The sequence below is a fragment of the Ruditapes philippinarum genome, unplaced genomic scaffold (assembly GCF_026571515.1).
Source record: "Ruditapes philippinarum isolate M1 unplaced genomic scaffold, ASM2657151v2 ctg368_1_1_1_1, whole genome shotgun sequence".
In the NCBI taxonomy this organism is placed as follows: Eukaryota; Metazoa; Mollusca; class Bivalvia; order Venerida; family Veneridae; genus Ruditapes; species Ruditapes philippinarum.
Genome location: NW_026856704.1, coordinates 455,646 through 470,870, shown reverse-complemented (window position 1 = coordinate 470,870; position 15,225 = coordinate 455,646). Strand labels below are relative to the sequence as shown.

General features: G+C 34.5%; 1 protein-coding gene and 1 long non-coding RNA gene across 2 annotated transcripts in view; one reads left to right on the top strand and one right to left on the bottom strand.

Annotated features, from left to right (window-relative positions):
* LOC132747446 (WD repeat-containing protein 46-like) overlaps window positions 1–7,804 on the top strand; it is a 32,252-nt gene extending 24,448 nt beyond the window's left edge. The window contains exons 11-15 of the mRNA XM_060736829.1: window positions 2,585–2,738; window positions 3,255–3,402; window positions 4,056–4,150; window positions 6,892–6,987; window positions 7,563–7,804. Coding sequence (XP_060592812.1) covers window positions 2,585–2,738; window positions 3,255–3,402; window positions 4,056–4,150; window positions 6,892–6,987; window positions 7,563–7,793 — 724 coding nt within the window. The 3' untranslated portion in view covers window positions 7,794–7,804. The remainder of the gene's footprint in view (window positions 1–2,584; window positions 2,739–3,254; window positions 3,403–4,055; window positions 4,151–6,891; window positions 6,988–7,562) is intronic.
* A 1,759-nt stretch (window positions 7,805–9,563) lies between these two features.
* Window positions 9,564–12,270, bottom strand: LOC132747445 (uncharacterized). Its single transcript, XR_009628129.1, has 3 exons — window positions 12,133–12,270; window positions 11,020–11,102; window positions 9,564–9,787 (listed from the first exon to the last, which is right to left on the bottom strand). It is a non-coding gene; the product is annotated as an uncharacterized LOC132747445 (long non-coding RNA).
* Between the last annotated feature and the right edge of the window lie 2,955 nt (window positions 12,271–15,225).

Sequence of the window (15,225 nt, the reverse complement as noted above, 5' to 3'; positions counted from 1 at the left end):
CAAACAAACAAACAAACAAACTCACCCTGGTCTCGGTTAAAATTTCACATGCAAGTTGATATCTCCAAAACTACTGAAGACAAAAGATTGACATGCTGGTTCTATGCCCCGTTTCTTACTGTCAAGAACTTGGAATAATAAAGCATGTTTTGTGTTTATAGATATAACTTTCAAAAATAATTGCTACTGTAACATAAGATATTTTCACAAGACCAGAAGTTTCAGGAAGTCCAGATTTTTGACTAACTAGTGATAATCGATATATTGAAAATTGCTTTTTTCAGTTCTGTTAATTTTTTAGTGAACATTTATTTTCGCAAAATTCATTAATTTATTTAATAAGCAAAATTAAACCACTGGTGAAAATTTAAGGCCTATGATATTAGTGTAGCTTTGAAACATCTTTTTATGCCCCCGCCATATAATGGCATATAGTGTTACCCAGTTCCATCATTCCATCCTGCCGTCATTCTGTCATTCCGTCATCATCAGTTTCCATTAATTATCTTAGTAACGGTTGCACACATTCAACTCAAATTTGACATATGGATATGTCATGAGAAAATACAGGTCAAGTTCGAATTTGGTCATGGTTCGATGATTTTTGGCAGAGTTATGCCCCTTTTACTTTGAAAATAATATGAAATTTTCAGTTTCCGTTCATTATCTCCCCAACGGTACAACAGATTCAACTCGAACTTGACATATGGATACGCCAAAGGAGTGCGCAGGTCAAGTGATGACATATTTCTAGTTTACATCTTTTTTATACGCCCGTTTGAAAAACGGGACGTATTATGGGAACGCCCCTGGCGGGCGGGCGGGGGGCGTCCAATTTTGTCCGGAGCATATCTCCTACATGTATGGAGGGATTTTAATGAAACTTCATAGAAATGTTCACCACTATGAGGAGCAGTGTCGCGCACATGAACCAGGTCTCTAGGTCAAAGGTCATGGTCACACTTAGAGCTCATTGAAAAATGCTTGTCCGGAGCAAAACTTCCACATGTATAGAGGGATTTCAATATTACTTGGCACAAATGTTCACCATTGTGAGGCGGAGTGTCGCGCGCAAGATTCAGGTCCTTGCGGCCAAGGTCAAGGTCACACATAGAGGTCAAAGTTCAGATAAAAATATGAAGATGTGTATATGGACCATTTAGTCATCATTTATTGAGGGATTGTAACACAAATGGTCATTATCAAGACTATGGCTGTAATACATATAATTTATGTCAATATATACAAGGTCAAGGTCACTAAAGATGATGAAATATCCAGATTTTCAGATTTTGTCCCGAGCATATCTCCTACACGCATGGAGGGATTTTAATGAAATTTCATAGAAATGTTCACCATTATGAGAAGCCATGTCACGCACATGAACTAGGTCTCTAGGTCAAAGGTCAAGGTCACACTTAGAGCTCATTGAAAAACGCTTGTCCGGAGCAAAACTTCCACATGCATAGAGGGATTTCAATATAACTTGGCACAAATGTTCACCATTGTGAGGCGGAGTGTCGCGCACAAAATTCAGGTCCCTGCAGCCAAGGTCAAGGTCACACATAGAGGTCAAAGTTTAGATAAAAATATGAAGATGTGTATAGGGACGATTTAATCATCATTTATTGAGGGATTGTAACACAAATGGTCATAATGACTATCATGACTATGGCTGTGACACATGTACTTTAGGTCAATATATGCAAGGTCAAGGTCACTAAAGATGGTGAAATATCCAGATTTTGTCTGGAGCATATCTCCTACATGTATGGAAGAATTTTTATAATACTTTATGGAAATGTTCACCACCATGATATGTATTGCTCCATGCATGATCCAGGTCTCCAGGTCAAAGGTCAAGGTCACACTTAGAGCTCATTGAAAAACGCTTGTCCGGAGCAAAACTTCTACATTCATAGGGGGATTTCAATATAACTTGGCACAAATGTTCACCATTGTGAGGCTGAGTGTCGCACGCAAAATTCAGATCCCTGCGACCAAAGTCAAGGTTACACATAGAGGTCAAAGTTCACATTTAATTTAGGTTAATATTTGCAAGGTCAAGGTCACTGGAGATGATTAAATATCCAGATGTCGTCCGGAGCATATTTTCTACATGCATGGAGGAATTTTAATGTTACTTTATAGAATTGTTCACCACCATGAGACGTAGTGCCCTGCACATGAACCAAGTCTCTAGGTCAAAGGTGAAGGTCACAGTTAGAGCTCATAGAAAAACGCTTGTCTGGAGCAAAACTTCTACATGCATAGAGGGATTTCAATATAATTTGGCACAAATGTTCATCATTGTGAGGCTGAGTGCCGTGCATAAAATTCAGGTCCCTGCGACCAAGGTCAAGGTCACACATCCTGTGCATATCTTCCCTACTGATTTGTTTTAAGGTTCATTTAACAACACAGTGCCAAGAATAAAAACTTGCTTGCTAGATAACACTTATCCATAATGCCCCCATCTCCATCTAAAAATTTCGTAAACGGGCGTATTTTGTGACTATGGCACCCTTGTTTATGTGTTAACTGTCACTATCGGGGGATTTATTATAATTTGGTATTATTACAGGTACATGGCAACTTCAGGTATAGACAGAACGTTAAAGATATGGGATATGAGAACATATAAAATGTTGCAGTCATACAAGGTTCCGTCAGGGGCAGCTCAACTTTCCTTCAGTCAAAAGGGACTGTTAGCCTCCTGTATGGGAAATATAATACAGGTAAGACTGTTGTTAGGGCCTCCATGGGCTGATAATAAAGTACCCCTTATAGCTAAATCTTCAAATTTTGCTAGGAATTTCTTTAACATTTTCTTGTGAGGGAGCTGAAAGTCAATTAGAAATCTGGAAAATAGGTGATCCCTCATAAGCAATGAAATTACAAGAAGTTAGTTCATGAGAGATAATATTAAAGCGCAACATTGGTCACTGCCCTTTGGACCAGCTGAAGCGTAATTCAAACTCAACGCTAATGTGCTTGAATCAATGATCCTGTAATACCCGAAAAATATAACAACGCTGTCTGCATGAAGCGATGCTGGTAGGGGCCTCTTAGGGGCATTCTTTTGAAGAGAGCGAGTTCTATAAATAGTAATTCTATATTAATTCTATTTTTAGGTATATAATGACTGTTGCAGACAAAAAGTAAGCAGTCCATATTTAGTTCATGATGTTCATGCATCAGCACACAGTCTACAGTTCTATAAATAGTAATTCAATATTAAATTCTATTTTTAGGTATATAATGATTGTTGCAGACAAAAAGTAACCAGTCCATATTTAGTTCATGATGTTCATGCATCAGTACACAGTCTACAATTCTGTCCATATGAAGATGTTCTGGGAGTAGGTCATGCAGATGGATTCAGCAGTTTAATTGTTCCAGGTAAATCTTGTCATTAACAAAAAAATCTTTAAGATTTTGAGTAACTTTGCCAGTGGTATTCTGAAATTGTATATGATTCTTGCATTCTTTTCACCCCAGTTTACAGGAATAATCCTTAAGTGGTCACCTTAAAAAGTAGTAAAAGGAAATGAGCATAAATATTCAGTATGATGCAGTGCCTAGTGGTCCATGATCAAACTTAAATAAAACATGCCTCAAAGGGGTGTCTATGTTCAAGTGATTAAGTCTGTTGACGTCAAATCACTTACCATTCACCAGTGTAGGGTCATGTCCCGCCTGGGACTTCTGATTCTTTTACATGAGGAAGCTATCCATCTATCTTTCAAATGTTGGTAGTGCTACTCTGGTGCCCATTCCTGTATGAAATAATGCATTAAGGGTCAAGGTCTTTCTTCACCGCAAAAGCTTGAAAGTTGTCACATGGCCTATACTGTGATGGTGTGCCATAGAACCCTACCAAAAGTATTCAGTGGTCAGTATTAGGTCTCTTATTTCATATCTATTGGTCAACATGATTAACCACAAGTGTATCTTGTTGTCTGAACCTACATGGGCCAAAGAGGATGGGGGAAGGGTGCTGGTAATGATAAATAAAATCTAAAACAATTATTTGCAAATATTTTGTATTTAAGGTGCTGGAGAACCAAATTTTGATGCTCTAGAGACAAATCCATACCAGACCAAGAAACAGAGACAGGAAGCAGAAGTTAAAATGTTGTTAGATAAGGTATGTACAAGTTTATTTCATTTAACAATTTCATACACTATCGGAAGGGGTTCTCAGTGGCTAACCAGCTCATGGAAGGTTGGGTGGTTCTACTTGCACGCATGCCTATGTTGCTGTTGCTTTTTTTCCTCAAATAAAACTGGACCAAAAACCAAACCTATTGGGCAAGGTAAATTATTTCATGTGAGAAAGCTATCAGGCTGCACCAAGGTGGCTGCTTGTGCCCCGAATGATGCACTGTAGGGCCATCTTATGTCTATCTCCACCAGTAAAAGGTAAAGAGTGACCACAGGATATGACTGTCACAGTGAATGAGTCAAGGCCAAAGTGATACAAACAAATTGACATTTTGCCAAATATAAAAAATGTGCGCATAATAGAAGAAAAGTAATTATACCCCCAAAAACGAAGTTTGGGGGGGTATATAGGAGTCACCCGGTGGTCGGTTGGTCGGTCGGTCGGTCGGGCGGTCGGTCGGTCGGTCCAGACGTCCGTTGCATTTTCCTTGTCCGGACCATAACTTGAAGACTAATGGTTGGAATTCAATATAACTACATACAATGGTCAAGCACATTGAGAGGAAGTGCAGTGCACAAGAACCATAACTCTATCTTGACTAATTACAGAGTTATTGCCCTTTGTTACTTTTCCTTGTCCGGGGCATAACTTGAAAACTACTGGTTGGAATTCAAAACAACTTCATACAATTGTCAAACACAATAAGGGGAAGTGCAGTGCATAAGAACCATAACTCTATCTAAAGTAATTACAGAGTTATTGCCCTTTGTTACTTTTCCATTGCTTTCTTTTGTCCGGACCATAACTTGAAGGCTAATGGTTGGAATTCAATATAACTACATACAATGGTCAAGCACATTGAGAGGAAGTGCAGTGCACAAGAACCATAACTCTATCTTGACTAATTACAGAGTTATTGCCCTTTGTTACTTTTGCTTGTCCGGGGCATAACTTGAACACTACTGGTTGGAATTCAAAACAACTTCATACAATTGTCAAACACAATAAGGGGAAGTGCAGTGCACAAGAACCATAACTCTTTCTAAAGTAATTACAGAGTTATTGCCCTTTGTTACTTTTCCATTGCTTTCTTTTGTCCGGACCATAACTTGAAGACTAATGGTTGGAATTCAATATAACTACATACAATGGTCAAGCACATTGAGAGGAAGTGCAGTGCACAAGAACCATAACTCTATCTTGACTAATTACAGAGTTATTGCCCTTTGTAACTTTTCCTTTTCTGGGGCATAACTTGAAAATTACTGGTTGGAATTCAAAACAACTTCATACAATTGTCAAACACAGTAAGGGGAAGTGCAGTGCATAAGAACCATAACTCTATCTAAAGTAATTACAGAGTTATTGCCCTTTGTTACTTTTCCATTGCTTTCTTTTGTTCGGAGTATAACTTGAAGACTAATTGTTGGAATTCATTATAACTTCATACAATGGTCAAGCACATTGAGAGGTAGTGCAGTGCACAAGAACCATAACTCCATCTTGACTAATTACAGAGTTACTGCCCTTTGTTACTTTTCCATTGCTTTTTTTTGTCCGGAGCATAACTTGAAGACTAATGGTTGGAATTCAATATAACTTCATACAATGGTCAAGCACATTGAGAGGAAGTGCAGTGCACAAGAACCATAACTCCATCTTGACAAATTACAGAGTTATTGCCCTTTGTTACTTTTCCTTGTCCAGAGCATAACTTGAAAACTACTGTTTGGAATTCAATACAACTTCATACAGTTGTCAAGGACATTAAAAGGAAGTGCAGTGCATAAGAGCCATAACTCCATTTTGACAAAATACAGAGTTACTGCCCTTTGATACTTTTCCTTGTCTGGAGCATAACTTAAAACGTACTGGTTGAAATTCAAAACAACTTCATACAATGGTCAAGCACAAAAAGAGGGAGGAAGTGCAGTGCACAAGAACTATAACTCCATCTTCAGTATTTATAGAGTTATTGCCCTTTGTTCCTTTTCTTTGTATTTCTGGACTTATTACAGAGTAATTCAATAAAACTTCTTCAATGGTCAACCACATTGAAAGGAAATGCAATATACAAGAACCACAACTATCTTTAATTGCCCACAACCATAACTCTATATTTCAATTCTTTTACAAGGTATTCTGTTACTAGTAACATCCTCATTTCGGAAGCAGTCTTGTGGGGGTATTAATCACATTTAGTGATAGTTCTAGTTTGATTTGTATTGGATGTCTGATAGTTGTAAAACTGATTGTCAATAAAACTTAATGTGAGTTTTTAGATTTTGAAAGAGATATTTCACCATATTGTATGTTTCTGTTGAGATGGACACAGGTTTTGCCTGAATATTTTCCTCCACCAGTAAAGCTGGAATATTTCCGCATGTGTCTTACAATGTTAGTGTACTTTGACCCATACCTAACAGTGATCAGCCTTTGTCCTTAGTGTAGAGTCAGGTCAGCCTGCACATCTATGTAGTTTTACTCTGTTGGCTTACAAACTTTAAATTTTTATCTAAATATTCCCAAAATTTGTAATGAACAGTCCCAAAAACTGGAAACTGCTCATGTTTATGTGAGAAATTCAGCAGGTTAAGGGTTTAACATCTAATCAGAGATAAAAAATATCAATTTGAGCCAAACAGTTTGATACAACATTGATTTCTTGTAAATGGAAAATTTAATGTTTAATGATAGTACAATATAGTGTTGTTATATTATAGATCCCAGCAGAGATGATACATATTGACTCCAGCATTATTACACAAGTTGATAAGAAAACTCTCCAGGATAAAATAGATGAGCACAATAAAATCAGGGTATAACTATTATCTTAATATAACAATAAATTGTGTATTTCAAGATGTTTAAGAAAATGTCATTGTATGCTATGTTATCAATCTTATCTATTAGGTAATAGCAAACTTATGCAAGAAGCCTTGAAGTCAGGCTAGCCTGTATATCCATGCAGTCTTAACAGGCTATATACTGTACACATTTCAAAAGAGCTAAGTCGATAGGTCTTCCCTAACATGAACAATAAGGGCAAGTCCTGTATAGATTTAAATCAACATAAATCTGTTTATTATATTAATCTTATGTACATTAACTTAGTCCTTCATTGCTGTGGGTTGAAATCCTGCCAGGGACTTATGACTCTTTCATGTGAGGAAGCTATCCAGCTATCCATTTAGCTTACAGAAGGTCAGTTGTTCACCTCGGGTGCCAGCTTGTGCTTTAACTAATACAAAGGGGGCGCTTTAGGCCCCAACCCCCAACATGAAAGCTTGAAAGTTGCCATTTAATCTTACCAGTGTCAGTGTAACTAAAAAAAAAACAGTCTAAAATTTGTTAAGAAAATGTGAATATTATTGAAATTTATCATCTTTTTCAGCCCTATGCTGAACCTCTGAAAATGGAATATGAACCAAAATACAAGAAGAAGGGTCGGTCAAAAGGTGCGAAATTGGTTCAAAGAAAGAAAGGCTTTGTGGAGGAACATAAACGAAAAGAAATTAAACAATCCCTGCACAAGAAAAAACACAAAGCCAGACAGAATGTTGTGAATAAAAATAGAAACTTAACTGGTGGCAATGTTTTAAACAGATTTAAGAGGAAGACATAGTAGTTATTGTTTGAAGAAGATATGCAGGTCTATTATATACATCATATTTTCATCTAAGCAAAGACATATATTTTGATCTAAATATGAGTTATTAATCAATTACAATAGTTTCAAAGCAAAGCAAGGAGTTTATATGGAGTGCATCAGAAGTGAATAGTTCTAAGTTTTTAAATCAAGTTTGCCAAGTAAAAAGAAATCTGCTTTGAGAGCAGCAATTACAGATCTTTGCAATCTTTCTACAGCTATACTTTACTGGCTGGCCTAACTTTGAAGACTGAGCAGACTTTGCTGGGTCACCAGACTTTTCTGGTTGACTTAACTTTGCTGGTTCACCAAACTTTGCTGGATGTCCATGCATTTCTAGTTTACCAGAATTTAAAGACTGACCAAACAGATTTTTTAACTGTCCAGTCTTTGCTGGCTGACCAACTTTTGCTGGTTGACCAGACATGCTTACTGAGCAGTTTGTTCTGAATGACCAAACTTTGCTTGTTTACCAGATTTTGCTGGCTGACTGGACTTTGCCGGCAGACCAGACTTTTCTATCATCCCAAACTTTGCTGGTTGACCAGACCTCTAACATCACTTAATTTGCTGGTTGACAGCTTTTCTAATTGACCAGAATTATAATAAAGTTCTCCAAGGTTATTGACTGCTTGCCTATCACAAAGGTATATTGAGAAAAGTATCTAATTAGTTAACTAGGTTATGTTTGCGTTTCAAGCAGTGTACCCTAAAAATATCATATGGAAGGACATGTAGGGTATTCCTACACCAGTAAAGCTGCATTGTGTAAATGAATCAACTTGAATCCCAACAAAGTAGATAATGTTTTTTACTAGACATAATGTGTTCAGGATGGTTATGTTATTTACTCGCAATATTTCTTTCGAATCATGTAGAATTATGTTGAAAATGTAATTTTAAGTCCGTTGTTAATAGAATTTCAAATAAATTGTTGAACGAAATCATATTTGTTATCATTTTTGTCTTCAAGATGATAGTACAATGTTTGACTGGTTTGGTAACTTGTCTATATCACTATTATAGATGTACTTGGCATATACATTGTATACAGCCCTGTACTGTTGCATCTAAATTTATAGATCTGTCCTTAAAGAAAAAGTGTGGCTTTTGTCATGACCCACTCAGAGGCATTGGTTAATTTTCTTTTTTGTTAATCATTTTTGGTTAAGTTTTGGTTTATTATAATTATTACTTCAATATTGAAAAGTCTTTCACTAGTTTCCTACCAAGAACTGAGAAAAAGGAGCACCTCGGACTGCTTTATTACTTTATTTTTGTAAATTCTTTATTCAAAGCATGGCAAGTATGTTTTGCAAATGCAGCTTGATTGGGGCTATTGCACAGTACCCATTACCACCAATTTTAAAGGAATGCAATGCATGATTATTTAAATCACTTGTTGTATTTTCATTTTATTATATTAAAACAAATTTTAATTTCATTCACAATCTGACATACACATGGTGAAATTCGCCAAGTTCAAGAGCTAATTTAAGCACAAAAATTTCTTGTCCAACACTGAAGACATAGAAAATTACACTGCTGCTTTTTCTTCTGAATATACATTATCACCTACGTTGACAGTGTAAAATTTGTATACCAACTTGTCCTGTGGTCTTGTCAGAATACATCTTTTCACAGCTTGAGTAAAATATATTACCTCAGATAAACATATTCCATATTAATATAACTGATACACTAAATTGCATTACTGAAAAAAACTACATGTATAACAAACAACAATTGTGGTTAGATTTCTGTATTTTATTTCATGACAGATAAAAAAAAAATGTAACAATTTATCTTATTAATTAAATAAAACTTTTTGTCAAAACACAGTAAGTTTTTTATGATCATTTCGTTTTTGTTGATGTGTTTGCATGGTAGACTCGGAGGTTTTTAATCGTTCAAGATATCTCTCCATGGACTGTATCTTCTGTCTCACCTGACCCGCCATATTCCTATCCCTGTAATTAATTATAATATAGTTTGTTAAAATCACGGAATAATCTCCTCGGTTGAACTGGGTGATGCTCCCCAAATAGGTTTTGGACACAGGAAGTTATACTAGTACCTCTTGTAGTGTAAGAGTTATGTCACAGACAAAGTTCAAAGTTTTAAAACAAGGTAAAAGCGACCCAAATGTTGCAAGCGACAAGTCTTCTCAATATGATCATCATTTCTGTGAAATAGTTGTAAAATCCGACTTCAAATAAAGTTATGGGCCGGACACAATTTTGCTGCAAGGTCATGCTGTGACCTTGACCTTCAAGGTAGCGACCCAAATGTTGCGGGAGACACGTCATCTCAATATGGTGATCATTTCTGTGGAATAGTTGTAAAATCCGACTTCAAAGAACGAAGTTATGGGCCGGACACAAATTCGGGATGTTTGTACGGACTTTCTGACTGACGGATGGACGCACAACCCGGCGACTATAATGCTCCCCAGAAATTTTTCGGGGAGCATAAAATCAGTAATCATGGATAAGCCTAACACAGACTACAGGTTCTTAAGTCTTAAATTCAGGACTTGAGTATTGAAACCACTTAAAATTATCAATGAAAAGGTCTTAATTTCAAGCAAATCATATCTATTTCATCAATAGATAACAATAATGGGTTCTTTATTTCAGGTTTTCACTATTAAAATTCCATAAAAATAATGGGTGGCAACAAATTTTAATCATTATACTTAAGAAATGGCATTTACTTTGTCTTTCAAAATTTATCGTAAATAAAGTCTGTGAGATGGACCTATTGGGAATGGAGTTTTCTATCTGAGGCAATTTATATAAAATAAACTGGAAAAGTTTTATCACAAATTAGTTTGAACTAAAGAAAAGTCCTGTTGCTTCATCTGTTAACAAGTAGCTCCACAAAAATTACAACTAGAATTGTGCCTATAATTATGACATATAACTGTCCCATATGCATGACATGGGACAAAAAAAGCTTCGACCTCTAAGTATGACCTTGACCTTTGAGCTTAGAGCATAACACATTGTTTTATGATGGTTGAACATTTTTTGCCAAGTTATTTCAAAATTTATTTAAAAATAACAAAATTATATTAACCAGAAACTAATTTGGCAACATTTAACATTTTTATGTAGACAGTGACAAGGTAAAAACTACATGCCTAACCAATAACAAGGTCAGGTCATTAAATAAAGATATTAATAACTATAATATTTACCTATTCTCATTCCTGGACAGGGATTGTTTTAACTTGACAAGTTCTTTCTCCACAGATCTCATTTCCTCACTGGTTTTTAGTAACTGGAAAAAGAAAGAAATAAAATAAAACTGAATTTTCATAATGCCAATTGAGTGACTTAACTAGAAATATTAGAAATATTCTTCAGTACAAATGTTCTGCAGTTAATCTATGACCTCCAAAGTGTTAACTTGACCAGATATACTATGGAAATAAAAATTGTTTCCTCAGATTTATAGTTTGGTGATTTTCAAGCTTTACTGATGGGGAAAAAGTCGGGTGCACCCATTATGAAATATTTCAGACTTGAGCAGGTACCTGAATAGAACCACTAACTGTTTGTATGCTAGAATGATAGCTTCCTCACAAGATAGAATCCAAAATCCCTGTTGGGATTCAAAGTCAAAGCAGTCAGGGGGCAGGTTATTAGGGGTCAAAGACCTTAAAGGGACTCCACTGAGGTTTTTGACGTGAAGGGACCGGAAATAATTTTTCACTAAATGTATGTCTAGACCAGTAACTCATGTACAAAATTTCAGATCATTTGCTCACTCCGTTTCCCAGAAATAATCAATTTTATAAATGAAAACTCTTTTAAAAGCACTCAAATCAGCCAAAAATCGCATAAAAATTGATTATCAATTTAATAACGTGTATATTTATATATTATCTATTGCTTGGTTTCAAATTTGAATGTTCCAGTTGATTTAAGAAAGAATTTCAAAAATTATTATTTTAAGGCTATTGGACCTCAGTGGAGTCCCTTTAACCACTCGGCAAAAGATAATTTACTTATTAATATTTACTTTTTAAATCATCTTTTTACGTGTAGACCAGTGTAGGAAGTATATTTATTTTTAGGAGTTATTATGCCATAAATAAACATGCCCATTTTCTCTCTTTGCTATGAATAAAAACTCTGAAAAACATTATATCTAAGTAAAAATTGTATGTTTTCTTTTTATCAACATGACAATTACTTTGTTTGATTACAATTAAGTAGTGACAAAATTTATACTGTGCTGATATCAAAAATGTATTTTCCCAATACACAGCCATTTTTACATTGTCTATGAAACCTTCAATTTATACCTTTGTTCAGTCAGGTGTACTTCATGTTTTAATTAAATCACATTTACTAATGTATCTATCTCTCCCCTTTATCTTATTGTTCGTGTCTTTTATTTCTTCAGACGTAACATCACGCCATACATTACAATCACCCTTCACATGTTTGTATTTATTTTTCCATGGCCTGAAGGGCAATTACCATACACATGAACGTGATTGAGAATTCATTAAACAACTACATTGTATAAACAATCTATTTGTAGATTGTTTAGTTCAGATTGGTTATTATCTATAGGGGGAAATCATTCAGGATGCTATTTTTAACTTTAAATGTTTTTGGCGAAATAATTTTGTTTCAAGTAAAAAAAGGCTGATCTGGTATGGATCAGATAAAAGTCCAGTAAGTGGAAAAAAACACTGAGTTTATACAGTTTGTATCGCCAAATCTGTTTCTTTGTGGTGTTTAGATTTTGTTTTATCGTAAATCGTTGAAAACTTGACAAAAAAAGCCCACCAATATAGACCTGCAAAAATCATTTCAGTGAAAATATTTTAAATTTGTATAATTATATCAATTTATCACTGAACCTGTTTTATTCCCATAAAATCTAGACAGACAGATGTAATGATTAAAATATATAAACATGTTTAAACATGTTCATTTACATCCTGAAATAATTTTAAAGAAACTCAACTGCGGTCCTAAAAACATAAAATCTAAATTTATTACATAGATCAAATGGGACACAATAGTGACTTAAAACAAAAGATATTCAAATACATGTAATAATTAAAATTGTATTTTTTATGCTTTTCTTTTCAATTTGAGTGAAAAGCACTTCAATGCTTTTCACTTAAGGGCCATTAAGATTAGAATAATTATTCTGGAAAAAAAGAAGTGAGCAAATGATTTGAAATTCTGCACCTAAGATATTGGTCTTGACCTACATCAAATGGAACATAAATATCGAAAAATCATTTAAAGTCCCGTCTTGTCACCTCCGTGTAGTCTCTTTAAGAATACTTTCAAAACATTGCTTCACATTATGTTTTAATATGTCAATTTGTAACTGCACTATTTTTATGGTCATAATGCCTAATGACTCCTGCTTGTGGCAACAGCTTCTACCTATTATGCAAGCAGTACAGACCAAGATTAGATGGCACAAATCATAGTCTGCTCTGTCCACCATTCAGTCAGTAGTTATTCTTAAATTTTCCCTAATCAACATGAATGGTTTTTTTCAGATTGAAAGAGGGACAAGTCCATTTCATGATATCTAGTGGGGTTAGGGTACAAGAATATCAGTAATATAGATTATTTATTTTTTGATCTAATTGTTATTTTTTGTTATTTTTTTTTCTCTAGAAATTTCTTACCATGTCTTTTACATGATTGAAATAAGATCCTTTGCCTTTACAATGTGAAATCTTATAATGTTTATATGAATTCCTTTGGCCATGTGAGCTCACGTTCTTTCTATTATGATGATTATATTTGTTACCTCCATTTCACGTTTTGAGGACAATCAAACCGTAACTGTTATTTGCCACTTGTTTAAACAGGTTAAACCATCTTGGATTAGGAACAAAAATTAATTCTTTTCATTATGAAACAAGATATTGCTAATGGCCATGGATGCTCCCTGAAACCTGCACATTTGTCACTGTATTTTATAGACATTGGTCAATAAATACAGACTATATCATGTCATAACATGTAAACCAATATTAAGAATGAAAAAGGAGTTAACCTGTTAAAGTACTCAGTTGATGGTGCAAGCAAATGTGTAAAAACCTATTTTTAACAGTGGTGACATTGACCCAGGTGACCCCTAATTCAATTAAAAGTTCAAGGATGACCGAAGGTAAATACATACCTTATATGAAAGTAATTGATCAATAAATGACGGCTTTGTGAGCAAATGTAAAAATTTGTTTTTAGTAGTGATGACCTTGACGCAAGTGACCCTTACTATCTGAATGCAGTACCACTTGTAACACAGGTGCACAGTTGAGTAGGATAACCTCACAGTTATTCAAAAAGATGAGCTAAAAATTGTCCTAGTCACCCATTAATTAATATGCATCCTTAAACTGAGAATAATAATGTCAATACATTACAAAAATAAATCTTCACATATCTATAACTTTCGACATTACCTGTATATTAATATTCCTGTCTGATTTAGATTTCAAATCATGTTCTGATATTGTTCTTTGCATCCCTGTTTGACCTTTGTTTGACCCTCTGTGACCTTGACCTTCATGCTTGTGTATCAGCTCACTAAGCTTTCCTGAAAAGATGTAAAATGTTATTTTTTGTAAAATCTGCAGCAACTGATAAGATAATTTGAAACAATGATTGGTAAGCTATTAACCAGTTGGTAAGATAATTATCAATTGGTAAGATATTAACAGATTGGTAAAATATTAACTGATTGGTAAAATATTAACTGATTGGTAAGATATTAACCAGTTGGTAAGATATTAACCAGTTGGTAAGATATTAACTGATTGTTAAGATATTTACTGATTGGTAAGATATCAACTGATTGCTAGGATATTACCCAATTAGTAAGATATTAACTGATTGTTAAGATATTTACTGATTGGTAAAATATTAACTGATTGGTGAGATATTAACCAGTTGGTAAGATATTTACTGATTTGTAAGATATTTACTGATTTAGATATTTACTGATTGGTAAGATATAAACTTATTGGTAAGAAATTAACTGATTGGTAAGATATTTACTTATTGGTAAGATATTAACTGATTGGTAAGATATTTACAAATGGTTAAGTTGCATGGTGGATATTATGACTCATTAATGATATATATAAACTTTTCTTTTCATTGTTGTAACAATAAGTCATTAAGCAGGTGTTTAAGCAATTAATTTATATCATAATAAATGAGAGTTAAAAAAGAAAGAAAACAACCACAAGAATAAGGTCTCTATTTTCTTTTTCCAAACAAATAACACCAAAATTTTAATGATGTATAATTCATTTAGCACACCTTCCATGAAAGACCCTAGGTGCCCCTTTTTTAACATGTATTAATTATTGATGACACTTTATGACAACTATGCTAGGGAAATTACATTC